This window comes from Branchiostoma floridae, chromosome 8 (assembly GCF_000003815.2).
Source record: "Branchiostoma floridae strain S238N-H82 chromosome 8, Bfl_VNyyK, whole genome shotgun sequence".
Lineage (NCBI taxonomy): Eukaryota > Metazoa > Chordata > Leptocardii > Amphioxiformes > Branchiostomatidae > Branchiostoma > Branchiostoma floridae.
The window spans coordinates 9,753,881-9,772,201 of NC_049986.1; the positions used below are offsets into that span (position 1 = coordinate 9,753,881).

The 18,321-nt window shown below is 38.2% G+C and overlaps 1 protein-coding gene across 1 annotated transcript in view; it reads left to right on the top strand.

Annotated features, from left to right (window-relative positions):
- The window catches only part of LOC118421628, a 21,840-nt gene extending 4,586 nt beyond the window's left edge, over window positions 1–17,254 (top strand). Inside the window, exons 2-14 of the mRNA XM_035828996.1 lie at window positions 875–935; window positions 1,491–1,659; window positions 4,321–4,371; window positions 4,824–5,005; window positions 6,598–6,750; window positions 7,894–8,054; window positions 8,886–9,093; window positions 10,682–10,834; window positions 11,975–12,135; window positions 12,966–13,173; window positions 13,885–14,040; window positions 14,578–14,738; window positions 15,191–17,254. Of these exons, the coding sequence (XP_035684889.1) occupies window positions 875–935; window positions 1,491–1,659; window positions 4,321–4,371; window positions 4,824–5,005; window positions 6,598–6,750; window positions 7,894–8,054; window positions 8,886–9,093; window positions 10,682–10,834; window positions 11,975–12,135; window positions 12,966–13,173; window positions 13,885–14,040; window positions 14,578–14,738; window positions 15,191–15,331 (1,965 nt within the window). The 3' untranslated portion in view covers window positions 15,332–17,254. The remainder of the gene's footprint in view (window positions 1–874; window positions 936–1,490; window positions 1,660–4,320; window positions 4,372–4,823; window positions 5,006–6,597; window positions 6,751–7,893; window positions 8,055–8,885; window positions 9,094–10,681; window positions 10,835–11,974; window positions 12,136–12,965; window positions 13,174–13,884; window positions 14,041–14,577; window positions 14,739–15,190) is intronic.
- The last annotated feature ends 1,067 nt before the right edge of the window (window positions 17,255–18,321 follow it).

An 18,321-nucleotide genomic window follows, 5' to 3' on the forward strand; every position in this document is an offset into this window, starting at 1 on the left:
AATGGAAATTATATATTTCGCATATACACAGAATTAGCCATTGTCGGTGGGAACTCAAACTTTATGAAATTATTTGTGTACCTTATATTTGTAGCACTTGGAGGAGCGTGTGCGTTGTATACGACATAGGTTGAGTATGTTTCGTTCCGGCTCACCGAAAGAAAGGCGTTATGATCAGGAACAGAAAGGGACTGTTATGGACGGTGATTATGTTTGAACCATACACACAGATTGTTATGTCTGTACGTTTTGTGCTCGACCTGTGCTTGTTTTCATTTGGTGTCGTTCGATTGAGACGCTGATTTCGCTGTTAATGCGTACAGGACTGTGTTTTAAATTTGGCAGTGATAGGTATGTTAGCTTTTAAATACGTTTTTGGTATAAGCTGATGTGATGTGTTCTGTATGCGATATAAACACCGAGAAATACACCACAGAAAACATCACAACCGACATTAGCCATAATTATGTCACAGAGTATGTTACCTACGGTCACTTGATATCTTTGAAGGCGACATCCTTTTGAAAATCAGTAACAACAAAAATTGGTGTAACGTTATATCTAGCTGTCGCCTGCTTTGTCACTAAAAGCCTCAGCCATTAATCTACGGTACCTGAAAATAGCCTCCTACGTTGGATAAATGTCTATCTGTACTGTAACGGTATTTCACCTTTATCCGCGGGGTAACCTACAACTGTTGTTTTCATAAACAGGTTATTTAGGGATTTCAATTGACAGTTGTTCCAAATTAAATGAAACGGGCATAGGTTATGATGGGGAAAAGGTGACTACCAATTGACGGCAATAAAAGTGAGAGGAGGAAGAAGAACGTGGATGCTACATAATCTTTACTACATAATGATTTTTTTTCCAGATGGAAAAGAAACTCCTGTTGTGCCTTGTGCTTCTCGCCATACCAGTGGCGACAGCGCAAGGTTTGTCTTATAATTTTCTTGTAGGAAACATATGAATATTAGTGACTTTTTGAGAAATGGAAGTGTTAAACACACACGCGCATGCATACGTACGCGATGGTTAATGGTTAAAGTTGATTCTACATGGGTGTTGCAGAAAGCAAAGTAAAAAGAAATACGCGATTGGAAGAAAGGTATATGGCTCCGAGGGTGTGGATGATATATGAGAAAACACACATAAGGGCAGTTTGACTAAGGGTTTGACAAAATTAGTTTGCTTCATTTTACACAAGCCGACACATGCTAGCCTTTTGCGTCAATGAGTCGACATGTTCTGGACTTACGTGGAGCCTCAGAGGGGGTAATTTTTTCGTAAAGGTGAGAAGTAATGCGCGCGGCGGATGGCATCCATAAAATCAAGTTTGTGTGGCTTGACGGCGAAATGAGTCATTCGAAAATGACTGAATCTACAATAACCGCTGCCCTAACAAAGACCAGGATGTGACTGAAAATGATTATAAGAACAAAGAGTGATTAAATACTAATATCTGATAAGATACTAATATCATGTCGCAGACTGCGCTGCTGGATACCAGGAGATTGACGGAAGTTGCTACTACTTCTCCAAAGTGGCCAAAAACTCCCGCCAGGCCATAGCCACGTGCGAGGCCTCGGGGGGCGAACTGCTCGAAGTTGACGACGACGCTACGAGGGCCATCATCGACAACTATGCCTCGCGTTGCGTGTATGTCATCCATTGACAACTTATATCTATATCCAACACATAACTTAGTACTGTGTGTATCCCAATCTCCGAGCAGATCCGGATATCACAATTGTGTTGTTTTTTGCAAATTTTGGATTTTCAGGTTTTAAGTGAAAAGTTAGGTACTGTAGTAGAAAACAGGTAAGAACTGTAATTGTTATGTTGCAAAAACAGTCGTAAAACACTGAAATGAGACAATCTTAAGCTTCTAGATATGTTTATCCATAGTATATTTTTTCCTATAGTCAATTTCTTTATATCCAAATACAATCATCTACTCATATTGGCGACACCCTAGGGGCGAGCCAAATGGTATATAATTGTGTTCAGTTAAAAAAACTCTAGGTATTGTGCCGGAATATTTCCACAGGAATGATAGTAATCAACATGCATCTTTGGTATGTAAGTCCCTCAGAAATAGGAATGCTAATAGTCCACGTGTAGTTTGGTATGTAAGTCATTCAAAAGATCTATACAGGATGTGCTGATATCTCGGTAATCATGAGAAATGCAATGGTGGAAAGTGGCTCATGCTGTATAGTAGTAGTCATGTTGGCTCCCTGGACTGGAGGTATTTGTCATAGAAAAATAGTCCTAGATAGGGAAAGCCATATAACATAGTTAGACAGGAAGTGTTACATATGAAGGTCATAATAATTTTGAATAATGGCAAATGGTAATTATATTCTGAGCGAAATGTATTTTTATGGCATATATCACACACTGGTATACGCACTCACACAATAATGCATAATCATGTGTAACATGTAAAACATAAAATTTATTATGTCATACCTGTGACGCGAAAACGTTCGATACGGGTGTTCCGGTGTGACAGCGTTCTCGCCCCCCCCGTGATCTTGCCCCCCCGGGGGCGAAATCACTAGCGATCTCGCCCCCCCGGGGCGAAATCACTAGCGATCTCGCCCTCCCCGGCTAGTGATCTCGCCCCCCTACCTCGCCCCCCTTTAGCGATTTCGCCCCCCCCCCAAAAAAAAACGGGTTTACATGACATTTTAGAAGTTGATTGGTATAAATCACACAATGTAGTTTCAGAATGATATAAGTACACGAGTTTGATACATAACTCCATTCATAGTATCAATATTAACGTAATTACATGGTAATAAGATAGTTGAACTTGTTTCAGACAAGGAGGGTTTGGTCCCTTGTATTCCCATTATTGCATATACCTGAGTCTTGACATAAGATGTATTTCATTGTATTCACCTGTCCTCAAGCAACCTATATATCTCCAATATGAAGTCTCTACAATGAAGTGACCACAAAAGAACTATGTAATGTCTTTATTAATTATGCAAATATTAGGTATTAATTAGAATAACGCACATTTTGGTATATGCACCTGGCCAAGGGATATCTTCACCTCCAACATGACTGTCTTTTCTAGTATTTAGGAACTGATGCATTTACCCGTGTTTCTTAAGACAGGTATTTTACCAGTGTTTGTGTAGCATTTAGCAACAGCTATATCAACTTGCGCGTAGATAGTGTTTATAATGAGAAACTATTATTCACGTGTGTTTTTGTTAGTGCTTTGGAAATGTTTCCAGCACAAGAAAGAAAACACTGTGACAAATTGAAAACATATAGCTGACGTATTCCGTACCATAGACGGTGTTGATTTATACGTTCGCAGTAGCACTGTTTTATGCCACCTCAGCTGCAAAAATTGTCTTTTTTCATTTCAATGTCATGTTTGCACCGAACAATATAATATTGACTTTCGAGGTATGACATCTTACGGTAATAAGGTGCCATATAGGTACCAGGTAACACACCATATACGTTACTCCCCAGGTGCAGTATAGTACCAGGTTGCGCACCTGTAATATGTAGTAGCCAGCTGCTCTGGGAGGGGGGGGGGCGAAAACGCTAAAGGGGGGCGAAAACGCTAGTGATCTCGCCCCCCGGGGGGGGCGAGATCGCCGGGGGGGCGAGATCGCTGTCACACCGGACCGGGCCGTACGTTTTCGTATCGCACAGGTTCGAAAGGCGTATCACACAGGCTCCATTCGAATAAATCGAACTGTTTCGAGCGGGCCGAATACGGCACTTCGAAGCAATTCGAATACCTGATTCGGACGCTGTTGCAACACTTTTTGTTCGAGGGCCCCAAATTTGTTCAACTTCTGGCGCATTTTGCATCAAAACATGGGTTTTCTCAGGTGGGTATGACATAAATGAAATACAACACATTTAAAGGTATTTTTAATGTAGTTTGTAGTTCCGAAAATAAGGACTATCTGCACGAAGAAAAGTTGCCAATGTCGGATAATTGCACATTAAAACATCCAAGGAAATGGGAGGAATTGTGCAAAGTCTACCTGATAGTATTAAATATACAACTTTCATTACTTGCTCAATTTGTACATCACGTTTGGCTGACTGACTTTTCTAATACAAAAGCTCCAGGGAGAGTGTATGACCCAAATTCCTCCCAGTAACATTCCTCAGGTCTAACATCTAACATTCCAAACATGCCTGTGGACTAGCATTCTTGTGGATACATTCCTAGAATTCTTGCAAATTGAGCACAACCCCTACAACACCCAACGTCGCCATGGAAATGTATTTTGTCATATAGCATTGCCAATCTTGTTTTCCTTTCTTTTCTAGGTACTGGATCAGCGCTGAATCGGCACTAGTTGACTACTGGCAGAGTGCAGAGTTAGAACCAATGTTCAATACTTGCAATTTCCAATTAATTCAGTTACTACCTTCACCATGAGGATTATGTTATCGGCAGCACTTCTGTGTGTGTGTGTGTGTGAGTGAGTGTGTTTGTATGTGTGTTGTGTGCGTGTTGTGTGTTTGTGTGTGTGTGTTGTGTGCGTGTTGTGTGTTTGTGTGTGTGATGTGTTTGTGTGTGTTTGTGTGTTTGTGTGTGTGTGTGTGTGTGTGTGCGCGCGCGTGTGGTGCGGTGTGTGTGTGTGGTGTGTGCATGTATGTGTAGAAGACCAACATAGCTTTAGAAGGTAAGGTTGAATTGGGTTTACATTTAGTATGTGAATAGGTCTTCATTGGACCTCAAAATGACTAGATTTTGTGCCCCTTGTATTGAATGTATTTCTGTTCCATTTGTTTAGCTGGATATGTATATCTGCCACATTATTTTTCAGTAAGGAATTCAAGTTTATTTGCAAAGCATCTACAAGTGAGGAACCTACACGTGAAACACCTACACGCGAAACACCTACACGTGAAACACCAGGTGAAACACCTACACGTGAAACACCACATGAAACACCTTCAGAGGAAACACCACGTGAAACACCTTCGCCTGAAGATGATGAAGCTATAGGTGAAGAACCTACTACTCCAGACTTTGCAAAATTGTAGACAAGATTTCTCAATGTTTTCCCCCCTTGCCTTCCCTAATAAAAACGCAATTAATACTTTTAAATCTGAATAGTATTTATGCACAAGTATCACGCCTGACTGGGTGTAAATATCATTTTCTTTTAGACAAAAAAAAAACACTGGAGGAAGAACTATATATGTACAATCATATTGTTTGTTGTTCACGGTTGTGGGTGGGCGATGATTAACGTCCGCAGGCAGTGATGACAGACTGGGAATGATCCCGAAACTTTTCGCTTGTCTGGTAATAATTACCTCCATGAAAAATGGAGGTATAGTTTTTGGTGCGTCTATCCCTGTGTGTGTCTGTATGTGTGTTTGTGTTTCCGGATATTTGTGGTCACCATAGCTTTAAACATCTCGATGGATTGTAAGAATATTTGGTATGTGGGTAGGTGTTGGAAAGATGAAGGTCAGGGTCGATTTTGGGCTCCCTGGTGTGTGACTTTGGTACTGCAGCAGAACGTCTTTTTTACCTGGACATGCTATGATTTTGATTTATTGGTGGCAGATAGCTTGTAAGGAAGAAGTTTATTTATTTAAGTGATGTATGTTTGGGCCCCCTAGCAGCTTGTTCTGGAACTGCAGGGGCAATTTTATCAAAATCTTCAAAGGAGCATAACAAGTATAGGAATTATGAATTTCCATGATATTTAGCATGCAGGTATCTTTGGCAGAGCTGTGCATAATGAGGTGCAAATTATGCAAATTTGGACCTAATTTGCATACTTAATGAGAAAAATCGACATTTACAGTGTTTTCCATTATAGGACTCAAATACCTGTAACATATGTAGTTTGTGGTAGGTGGAATATTAGCAAATATCAATCAATACCCCTAATTTGCATGATATGGCATAAATTGATGTGAAAGTGTTCTAATTCATCTAAGTACATGTAGTAAATGATTGGATTGTCAACATTGTGTAAGTTGCTTAAAGGAGTGCATAACCAAGCATAAATCATGCAGATGTAGAAATCATTTGTATAATCAGAATATTTCATGGAGGTATGAGGTATCCAAACTCTTGTTGAGCTAGGACTGGTCAAGGAGACGCGTGTTATCTTGTTTAAAACATGAATAAACATAGTATATTTCCACCAACAAATTCTTAGATATATTACAACAAGAGATGTATACGAAATCACTATGGCGACGGATTATGCAACATCATGTGCGTATGGTTTCTTTATGCGCCCCTATTTCCCTGGAAAGGTGTAGAGAAAAACCTGAACAGGATTGAACAAGGGGCTACCGTAATTATAGTTGTTCCTACTTGCCAGAAATAGCGCTTTCATTTTCTTCCCCAAACCCCCACTGCCAAAGACTATCATTAAAAGTTAGAAAAAAATGTAGTAGGGAATACATTTGTGCAATTTTAGAATACGTTCAGAGCAATCGTAAATTGTAAAAAAAAAATACCCCGCTCCAAAGGTGTTGCCAAAAATTATCAACAATAAGTTGACTGAACAAATACCAAATGCTTGGATTTCTAGTTATTCCTGACAAATCACTGGTTTGTTTTGTTTTCAGCCTGGCCACCGTTTAGAAACTTGAAAAACAATTATCCCGATTCTACCCTCAGCGGGGATGATATCGTAGAACAGGAGGGTTTGGATGCCTGGCTGAAGGGCAAGGTAGACAACTCCTGTGCTATACGTGCTAGCTATGCCATCACTAAAAGTGGTAAGTAATAAAAGTTTAGATACACACAATAGGTTGGGAATACTTACTGTTCATTAGTCTGGTGAAAAAGTGGTTGTATTATGCAATATCAGAAATTCTTGCTCTGGGAGTCTTACTGTGGCCTCCTTCGGTCAATATTGTACACAGTTTATGTACATGTACCAAGAACCTCTTGCAGTCTACATTACATACTATTTCATGTAATCAATTGATGAAGGCTACTTAGTATTTCCTTGGCTATTTTGTCTTACTGGGTGAGGTATAGGACTGTGTACTACCCAATTCTGTACCTGTAAAATATATCATGAACATGTAGTTCAAGTAATGGTCTGGGCCTGAACACCTAGTGTACAATACCTCTGTCTAAACAAATAAACGGACATCATTAGTGGACATCACTTTTTAAGACTTGGTAAATTTATCTCAAAGAGGACAATTTTGATAATTTGCCAGATTTGTTTTGAGACACAAATTTGTAAATGTCAGTGAAAAGATGACAATTAACTCCTTAAAAGACAGAAGGGGTACATGCATGTATACTAGGGGTGGGTATCGGTAAAGAAAATTCAGGTCCAGGCATAATCCAGGTCCAGAGGATCATGTCTAGCTGGACCTAAATATCTGTGAAAACTTATGAATTGACGATACTCAAAACAATGGTACATTTCGCAACAAATGATTCTGTTTGACAAAGTTTGACGTTAGAAGCTTGGTAAAAATGACTATCAACTCTCCTCTACCTCGCTCTTTGACCTGTATTAGCCACACAAGTGCCGATGTAGGCTGTTCATTTTCGAGTCGGTCCAACATCCACTATTTTTTTTTAGGTCCCGTTTAACTTGACCGGTAGGCGGTAAAAAAAACGGTTTTGAACTGCCATACCGTACCAGTACCCACCTCTAATGATTACAATTTACAGATAATGATTCATAATTGTGTGCATGTAGGTCCAGAGCCAGATCTGGATCAATATGTAAAGCATGTACATGTATACTGTACCTGTACCTTTGTTTTTTAATCTAACATAATATAGGTTATTTGTACACAGCCGAAGTAAGGAGGTTCAAAATATTGACGGAAAGACACAATCTACCTACTAAATATGGTATGAAATGATAGAAGAAATAATTTTAAAAACTTTAGGAATGACAATGGAGGTGCCAGATGAATGCAGAGAAAACTGGGCTGGAGTGAGGGACAGGAACAGGAATCCATACTTCATTCGTGTTGCAACTATGTGCTGCTACCTGCAGGAGACCATAGGTGACCCAGCCATCACTGGAAAGAATCAGGCGGACTATGCGGTAAAGAGCAAGACAATAACATATGTCTTAATTAGAGAAACAAGCTGCTGGTCTAAGTATCACTGACGAGAGACATCGGATGGTGTCTGAAGCATCTGACCTTTTTCCAAAATCATATCGTAATGGATATGTTTTTGAAACGGTCAGACGTTTCGGATAGAATCCACTATCCTTCGTCAGTGACACTGAAGAGATCTGGAAGAAACAGGTCTTTTATACTCTAACTATGAATGAAGACAATTTCAGATGTCCAATAGGAAAGGTTGTAAGACAATTCAGACTGAAGACAATTTGGATTCCAAAGAAACGTCTGACCGTTTCAAAACCATATCCAGTTGCTTGAGTAACTATTTTTGGCGTATCTTATTACCTGGATGTCTAACCTACATCGACATATCGTAATGTTTGAGTAACTGCTATTTGGAGTACCTTATTACCTGGATGCCTTCAACAACGCAAATCATGCTCATTGGCAAAAATTGTCATTTCAGTGTCAGCATGGAAATAATACAACTGTTATAGCTATTTTTCAAATGTTCTCCTTACAGATCCATTAAGAGGCCATTAGACTAGTAGGTGAATGATGAATTGATCTAAACCTGGTACATTGTAATGACAAGAAAATGACAAAACCTGAGATTGTACTATTAAATAAGCTAAAAACTTGAAGGCAATAAGGCTATGACTTAATAATTGCTTGCATTATAGTGTTATGTATTATGCAAAGCAATACCATATATGAATGACAATAAAGCACAACGTAGCTCCTCCCTAGATCCACCTCAGCTACATTGTCTCACATATATGGTCCTATATGGTATTTCTCAACAGGGCCACCAGGGAATCATTGTATTCAAGGACTGTGACTTCGAGACTGCTACCGGACATGTGGACCTGTGGGATGGTGCAGATTGCTGTGGTCAATGCTACTTTGATAAGTGCGATGACATCAGGCTTTACAAATGTGAAGAAGATACAGATGAAACATCTACAAACGAAACACCTACAGAGGAAGATGCTGAAGATGATGACGCTATAGGTGAAGAACCTACTACTCCAGACTTTGCAAAATTGTAGACAAGATTTCTCAATGTTTTCCCCCTTGTCTTCCCTAATAAAAACGCAATTAATACTTTTAAATCTGAATAGTATTTATGCACAAGTATCACGCCTGACTGGGTGTAAATATCATTTTCTTTTAGACAAAAAAAAAACACTGGAGGAAGAACTATATATGTACAATCGTATTGTTTGTTGTCACGGTTGTGGGTGGGCGATGATTAACGTCCGCAGGCAGTGATGACAGACAGGGAATGATCCCGAAACTTTTCGCTTGTCTGGTAATAATTACCTCCATGAAAAATGGAGGTATAGTTTTTGGTGCGTCTATCTCTGTGTGTGTCTGTATGTGTGTTTGTGTTTCCGGATATTTGTGGTCACCATAGCTTTAAACATCTCGATGGATTGTAAGAATATTTGGTATGTAGGCAGGTGTTGGAAAGATGAAGGTCAGGGTCGATTTTGGGCTCCCTGGTGTGTGACTTTGGTACTGCAGCAGAACGTCTTTTTTACCTGGACATGCTATGATTTTGATTTATTGGTGGCAGATAGCTTGTAAGGAAGAAGTTTATTTATTTAAGTGATGTATGTTTGGGCCCCCTAGCAGCTTGTTCTGGAACTGCAGGGGAAATTTTATCAAAATCTTCAAAGGAGCATAACAAGTATAGGAATTATGAATTTCCATGATATTTAGCATGCAGGTATCTTTGGCAGAGCTGTGCATAATGAGGTGCAAATTATGAAAATTTGGACTTAATTTGCATACTTAATGAGAAAAATCGACATTTACAGTGTTTTCCATTATAGGACTCATATACCTGTAACATATGTAGTTTGTGGTAGGTGGAATATTAGCAAATATCAATCAATACCCCTAATTTGCATGATATGGCATAAATTGATGTGAAAGTGTTCTAATTCATCTAAGTACATGTAGTAAATGATTGGATTGTCAACATTGTGTAAGTTGCTTAAAGGAGTGCATAACCAAGCATAAATTATACAGATGTAGAAATCATTTGTATAATCAGAATATTTCATGGAGGTATGAGGTATCCAAACTCTTGTTGAGCTAGGACTGGTCAAGGAGACGCGTGTTATCTTGTTTAAAACATGAATAAACATAGCCTATTTCCACCAACAAATTCTTAGATATATTACAACAAGAGATGTATACGAAATCACTATGGCGACGGATTATGCAACATCATGTGCGTATGGTTTCTTTATGCGCCCCTATTTCCCTGGAAAGGTGTAGAGAAAAACCTGAACAGGATTGAACAAGGGGCTACCGTAATTATAGTTGTTCCTACTTGCCAGAAATAGCGCTTGCATTTTCTTCCCCAAACCCCCACTGCCAAAAACTATCATTAAAAGTTAGAAAAAATGTAGTAGGGAATACATCTGTGCAATTTTAGAATACGTTCAGAGCAATCGTAAATTGTAAAAAAAAATACCCCGCTCCAAAGGTGTTGCCAAAAATTATCAACAATAAGTTGACTGAACAAATACCAAATGCTTGGATTTCTAGTTATTCCTGACAAATCACTGGTTTGTTTTGTTTTCAGCCTGGCCACCGTTTAGAAACTTGAAAAACAATTATCCCGATTCTACCCTCAGCGGGGATGATATCGTAGAACAGGAGGGTTTGGATGCCTGGCTGAAGGGCAAGGTAGACAACTCCTGTGCTATACGTGCTAGCTATGCCATCACTAAAAGTGGTAAGTAATAAAAGTTTAGATACACACAATAGGTTGGGAATACTTACTGTTCATTAGTCTGGTGAAAAAGTGGTTGTATTATGCAATATCAGAAATTCTTGCTCTGGGAGTCTTACTGTGGCCTCCTTCGGTCAATATTGTACACAGTTTATGTACATGTACCAAGAACCTCTTGCAGTCTACATTACATACTATTTCATGTAATCAATTGATGAAGGCTACTTAGTATTTCCTTGGCTATTTTGTCTTACTGGGTGAGGTATAGGACTGTGTACTACCCAATTCTGTACCTGTAAAATATATCATGAACATGTAGTTCAAGTAATGGTCTGGGCCTGAACACCTAGTGTACAATACCTCTGTCTAAACAAATAAACGGACATCATTAGTGGACATCACTTTTTAAGACTTGGTAAATTTATCTCAAAGAGGACAATTTTGATAATTTGCCAGATTTGTTTTGAGACACAAATTTGTAAATGTCAGTGAAAAGATGACAATTAACTCCTTAAAAGACAGAAGGGGTACATGCATGTATACTAGGGGTGGGTATCGGTAAAGAAAATTCAGGTCCATTTATAATCCAGGTCCAGAGGATCATGTCTAGCTGGACCTAAATATCTGTGAAAACTTATGAATTGACGATACTCAAAACAATGGTCCATTTCGCAACAAATGATTCTGTTTGACAAAGTTTGACGTTAGAAGCTTGGTAAAAATGACTATCAACTCTCCTCTACCTCGCTCTTTGACCTGTATTAGCCACACAAGTGCTGATGTAGGCTGTTCATTTTCGAGTCGGTCCAACATCCACTAATTTTTTTTAGGTCCCATTTAACTTGACCGGTAGGCGGTAAAAAAACGGTTTTGAACTGCCATACCGTACCAGTACCCACCTCTAATGATAACAATTTACAGATAATGATTCATAATTGTATGCATGTAGGTCCAGAGCCAGATCTGGATCAATATGTAAAGCATGTACATGTATACTGTACCTGTACCTGTGTTTTTTAATCTAACATAATAAGTTATTTGTACACAGCCGAAGTAAGGAGGTTCAAAATATTGACGGAAAGACACAATCTACCTACTAAATATGGTATGAAATGATAGAAGAAATAATTTTAAAAACTTTAGGAATGACAATGGAGGTGCCAGATGAATGCAGAGAAAACTGGGCTGGAGTGAGGGACAGGAACAGGAATCCATACTTCATTCGTGTTGCAACTATGTGCTGCTACCTGCAGGAGACCATAGGTGACCCAGCCATCACTGGAAAGAATCAGGCGGACTATGCGGTAAAGAGCAAGACAATAACATATGTCTTAATTAGAGAAACAAGCTGCTGGTCTAAGTATCACTGACGAGAGACATCGGATGGTGTCTGAAGCATCTGACCTTTTTCCAAAATCATATCGTAATGGATATGTTTTTGAAACGGTCAGACGTTTCGGATAGAATCCACTATCCTTCGTCAGTGACACTGAAGAGATCTGGAAGAAACAGGTCTTTTATACTCTAACTATGAATGAAGACAATTTCAGATGTCCAATAGGAAAGGTTGTAAGACAATTCAGACTGAAGACAATTTGGATTCCAAAGAAACGTCTGACCGTTTCAAAACCATATCCAGTTGCTTGAGTAACTATTTTTGGCGTATCTTATTACCTGGATGTCTAACCTACATCGACATATCGTAATGTTTGAGTAACTGCTATTTGGAGTACCTTATTACCTGGATGCCTTCAACAACGCAAATCATGCTCATTGGCAAAAATTGTCATTTCAGTGTCAGCATGGAAATAATACAACTGTTATAGCTATTTTTCAAAGGTCTCCTTACAGATCCATTAAGAGGCCATTAGACTAGTAGGTGAATGATGAATTGATCTAAACCTGGTACATTGTAATTACAAGAAAATGACAAAACCTGAGATTGTACTAATAAATAAGCTAAAAACTTGAAGGCAATAAGGCTATGACTTAATAATTGCTTGCATTATAGTGTTATGTATTATGCAAAGCAATACCATATATGAATGACAATAAAGCACAACGTAGCTCCTCCCTAGATCCACCTCAGCTACATTGTCTCACATATATGGTCCTATATGGTATTTCTCAACAGGGCCACCAGGGAATCATTGTATTCAAGGACTGTGACTTCGAGACTGCTACCGGACATGTGGACCTGTGGGATGGTGCAGATTGCTGTGGTCAATGCTACTTTGATAAGTGCGATGACATCAGGCTTTACAAATGTGAAGAAGATACAGATGAAACATCTACAAACGAAACACCTACAGAGGAAGATGCTGAAGTTGATGGCGCTATAGGTGAAGAACTTACTGCTCCAGAATGTAGATAACTTTTATCTATTGCTTTTCCCTTTGAACGCCAGACAAGGACACTCGGCACCTATTTTATAGGATGCCTCACATTTACCACGGCAAGCAAAGCTAAAATCTGTGTATAAAATCCTTGGAATGTCTCAAATATTTTGTGTACCAAGTTGAGGACATCCTATTCCAGTTCAGTATTAGCCAAACCTGCCTATAGGTGCGGTCACCTCTTTATCCTGGTCATCCGTCGTAGAAATTTCTATAATAACAAAAGTTGTGATACAAATATGACAATGGCGACAGATTATGTAATCTAAAACATTATGTGCTTATGGTCTCTTCAGCTATGTGTCCTTCTTACTCTGGAAAGGTGAAACCAAACCCTCTAAAGTGAACAGCTATAATGTTGTTCTTACTTGCGATAGAATTTCAAGCATTGATCATCGTTCCATAAAATCATCATGTTTATCTTCATCGACATTGTCGTTCTACCTGGCCAAGATCATTTTCCACCCGAAAACTACACTGCTGAAGGCTACCTTAAAACGCTTTTCTTGGGAATAAACGTAACATTCTTTAAATATTTTCAGAGATTGTAAACATAAAACAATATGCCTCTGTCCCCACGCAAGGCAAATACCGCACAAATACCAAAATGCCAGCATGTTTGGTCATTCCTCATGAATCACAGTTTTTGTTTTTCAGAATGGCCAGCCTTTAGAGACTTGAAAGGCAATTATCCCCCTCCTGCCCTCACTTGGGATAATATCGTAGATCGGGAGGGTTTGGATGCCTGGCTGAAAAATCTGGCAAACAAAAACACTTGTGCAATGCGTGTCAGCTACGCCATTACTAAGAGTGGTAAGTAATTAAAGTTTAGATATTTGTAACTACAATTTGCATGTACTTTCACAGTTGACTGGGAATGCAACAATTAATTTGTCTGGTGACCTTCATGTAGTCTTGCACCATCAGGAATTCCTAGCCTAGTGCCCAGCCTTGTTAGCTTTGGTCCGCTCCCAACTGTCAACCCGTCCAGAGCAGACAAAAGATAACAAGTCTAGACACTAGGCTAAAAAATCCTACATTTGAAATTCTTGTTGCAGACTAAAATACTAGCTATCATGTACCTCTTTCAATCGACATGCGACATCTTTGATAGCACATATTCATGCCAAGCTTCCTGAAAAAAATTTAACGATTCATTGATTACATTACATGGTCATGGATAATGCCAACTTCCTTGGCCATGTCCCCTATTAACACCTATAGTATACATTTTGTAAATCAGTTGGGGACACACAATTTGAATACCCAAAGACATTATGCATTCAATCAATGTCTTTAATCTACCTACAAAATGATAACTGCATAACACAATTTTCCCGACTGTTTTAGGAATGACAATGGAGGTGCCAGATGAATGCAGAGAAAACTGGGCTGGAGTGAGGGACAGGAACAGGAATCCATACTTCATCCGTGTTGCAACTATGTGCTGCTACCTGCAGGAGACCATAGGTGCCCCAGCCATCACTGGAAAGAATCAGGCGGACTATGCGGTAAAGATCAATCCAATTACATATGTCTTTATTAGAGAAACAAGCTAATGGTCCAAATATCACTGACTGAAGATGTCGGATGGTGTCTCAAGCATCTGACCTTTTCCAAAATCATATCATAATGTTTGAGTAACTGCTATTTGGCGTATCTCATTACCTGGATGTCTAACCTTCATTGACACAAATCATATTAGTTAGAGATACGCTGCTCATTGGCAAAAATCATCATTTCAATATCAGCAAGAAAAAACACAACAGCAATAATATGTTTTCCATACAGATCCATTAAAGAGGCTAATAGGCTTGTAGGTGAATGATGAATTGATACAGAACTGAACAGGAGCAGATAAATGCCAAGAAATACTGGATATTATATTAAAAAATTATATTAATGACAATAAATCAAAATGTGAATGAATATTGTAGTAATATTATATGGTATCTCTCAACAGGGCCACCAGGGAATCATTGTATTCAAGGACTGTGACTTCGAGACTGCTACCGGACATGTGGACCTGTGGGATGGTGCAGATTGCTGTGGTCAATGCTACTTTGATAAGTGCAAGGACATCAGTCTTTACAAATGTGAATAGTTGATGAGTGGGAGAATATCCCACCAGATTGCAACAAAAACGGGTCACAGTTATGAAAGAAGCAAAGTACAGTAATACTTTTATTTGTCTTTGGCACCAGATATGAAGGTCCCTTCGAAACTGCAATGAAATCCCAGTTACAAATTGAATGTAAATGTACATTGCACATGGTCTGGATGAAATGCATATCAAATACAAAACTTCACTTACATCTTTAATGGTCATATTGTTATAGATTTTGGGTAAGCTCACCCTTCCTTACAATTTGTTCCGCTTGGTTTTATTTTGATGGCACACATAATATATCAATACACTAAATTAACACTGAGTATTACTAAGTAACTAACTTAAAATTATTTTACTAAAAATGGCAGTCAAAACAACACAATTCATTGCACTGATCAGTTCCCAACCAATCTATGACAACATGCTTTATGATTGACAGATGAAACTCCTTTTTGGAAAGAGTAACAGACCACATTTTGAAAAATGAAATGCAAGTCAAATTTATAATAAAATTATGATCCATTCATCAGGTCTGAACTTTTATTGACCATTGATCCCCAAATTTGATGGTTCAAGAAAACCAAATTTAAACGTATTTGAAATAAAAAATCATCACATATAAATGTTCATCCCATCATTTTGGCATGACATCAAGGGTTAAGTCTATTTCTGAGCCAAACGGTTCATGCTATGCAAGCTGCTTATTACTGCTGAAACATATGATATAGATAAGTTAATTAATGCCAAACACTGGTCATTTCAGGTCAAAGAAGTACTTTTCCAGAGTACTGTGGCTAACAGCCGTATAAATGTAAAGAAAACATGTCTGTACATGTACATCATTCTAAAATTGAAGACGGCATAATTCTTTATATCATGTTTCCTAAAACTTAAATTTGACCATAACCAAAAATTAATGTATGTTTAATGTTTTACAAGCTTTATGATTTAAAATGACCAAATCATTAGTTCACATTTTATCTAATATAATACAATGCATGCAATAATTAAAAATTAGTAATTCTTGCATATTCAGACTACATAAGGCATATTATAACAGTAAAATCATAGCATTATATTAATGTTATATCAGTGCTTGTCTGTGAAACACGGAACATTGAAGTGAGATTTGCCATTATTTTTGAATGATCAAAAAAGTAGAAAGGAAACTTACATTTTGTCAGATAACTATATGGATTCAAAACTGTACTGCCTTATAAATTGTAATGTAAAATTATGTAAACCATACATGGACATGGCACTTGTTAATTCAATGATTCAATACACTGACTTATAAGAAATTACTTTAATCAAGGAGGTTGAAACCTCCTTGCTTTGATAGTTGACCAGTTACAAAGTGTCTCCTTGATTGGAATGACCTGATTTACTTGACACAATGCATTGCAAAACAACAAGATGTAAAAGAAAGCTATAAATCAAAGATGACAGAGACACATGTAGAATACTTAAACATTTTATGGTGTATAGAAATGACTTAAGGTAATGGGTTATGGAAACCATAAGTTAACTAAGCTACACCTTGTCCATGCCACATTACAGAGGTTGTGGTGTTTAGAGCATCTTTGTTGTTTTTCAATCAACATTGGATGGGTGAAAATCAGTGGATTAGAAGTTGTCAACATCGAGTGTATGATGCATAATGAGGTTTTATGAAAATTATTTTTCAGAACAACAAAACAATGAGGAAGAGATGTAACAGTAAAACACCATCCTGGAGTAATATACATGGACATGATTTTTCAAGAGAAATTCTAATAATTTTGACATTAAGTCAATAGGGGTGAAATAAGTAATTTCAGTACGAATGGGTGATCGCTTATCGAATGATTTAACAATTATGGATATACTTTTGTTTTGCTTCTAATTGCTGGGAATGCGGTTCTGTTCTGAATAAAATATGAAACTATAAAAATGTGCCTTGCGTTCTTTCTCTGGTATGACTATGGTGCAGTTCCACATTTTGTCGACAGGAGGTGTAAGTGATTTTGGTATCAGTGGTCCCCTGGCATTGAAATGAATACTTCATATAATAATTTCCCCATTTTTGATGGAATGATTATTAGAACACCATCAGCCATAGCTAGACTGGGATTTGAACCTCAAACGTGATTCATAAGAACACTATGAGTCGGACCCTGAAAGAAAAGGTACTACAGGCTTATCATAAAATAAAAAGTTATAGCCTTTTATCTTATACTTTTATGACAGTCTTGCACTGTTAGATGTCGCTACGTATACATATGGGAAACTCCATGGCTATTGACAGGATTAATAGTCAATGTCTCTTCTGAGAAGAAAACATAATGATTTGCAGGATTTTAAAACGCCAATGGACGTCGGATACGCCACCAAACAGAATGTTTTGTAGCGAAATTGTTTTGAGTATCGCAATTGCCCATTCACAAGTTTTCACAGATAGCCATCCCAAATTCTATGTCTATAGATCTTCAGTCCGGTTAGTCAGTGATCATGGGTAGAACGGAGGTCAATAACCTGAACAGTCCGTCAAACCAGCGACTGACAAAATATTAGAGACATCACAAGTTCCGTCAAGTTATCACATTGAATCTACCCGCCACATCAGATCCACTTTACTCTGTGTTGTCAGTCCCATTTTAGATCACTCGGCCAAGTGTTGCCACCATCAACAAAGATGTACTGCTTTTGTCCGAAGATCAGATTACAAACAATACATATATGTTGTATCAATTTGTAGGATAGCTCTTACAAAGGTGTGCGTGCTTAAATCTTGTTGTCTCATACGTTAGACGTCAAACGTCATTAAATGTGTTACCAAAATAAAATAAAGTGGATGAAAAACGTCAGACAATATTGCCATACTCAAGACCCAAAATAAAGCCTCTATGTAATATTGAATCGGTGCAATTTCGTGGATAACTTTATGGGATAAATCACTGGAAAGACAAGATAAATTATGACATACTACAACATGCCATTGTGTA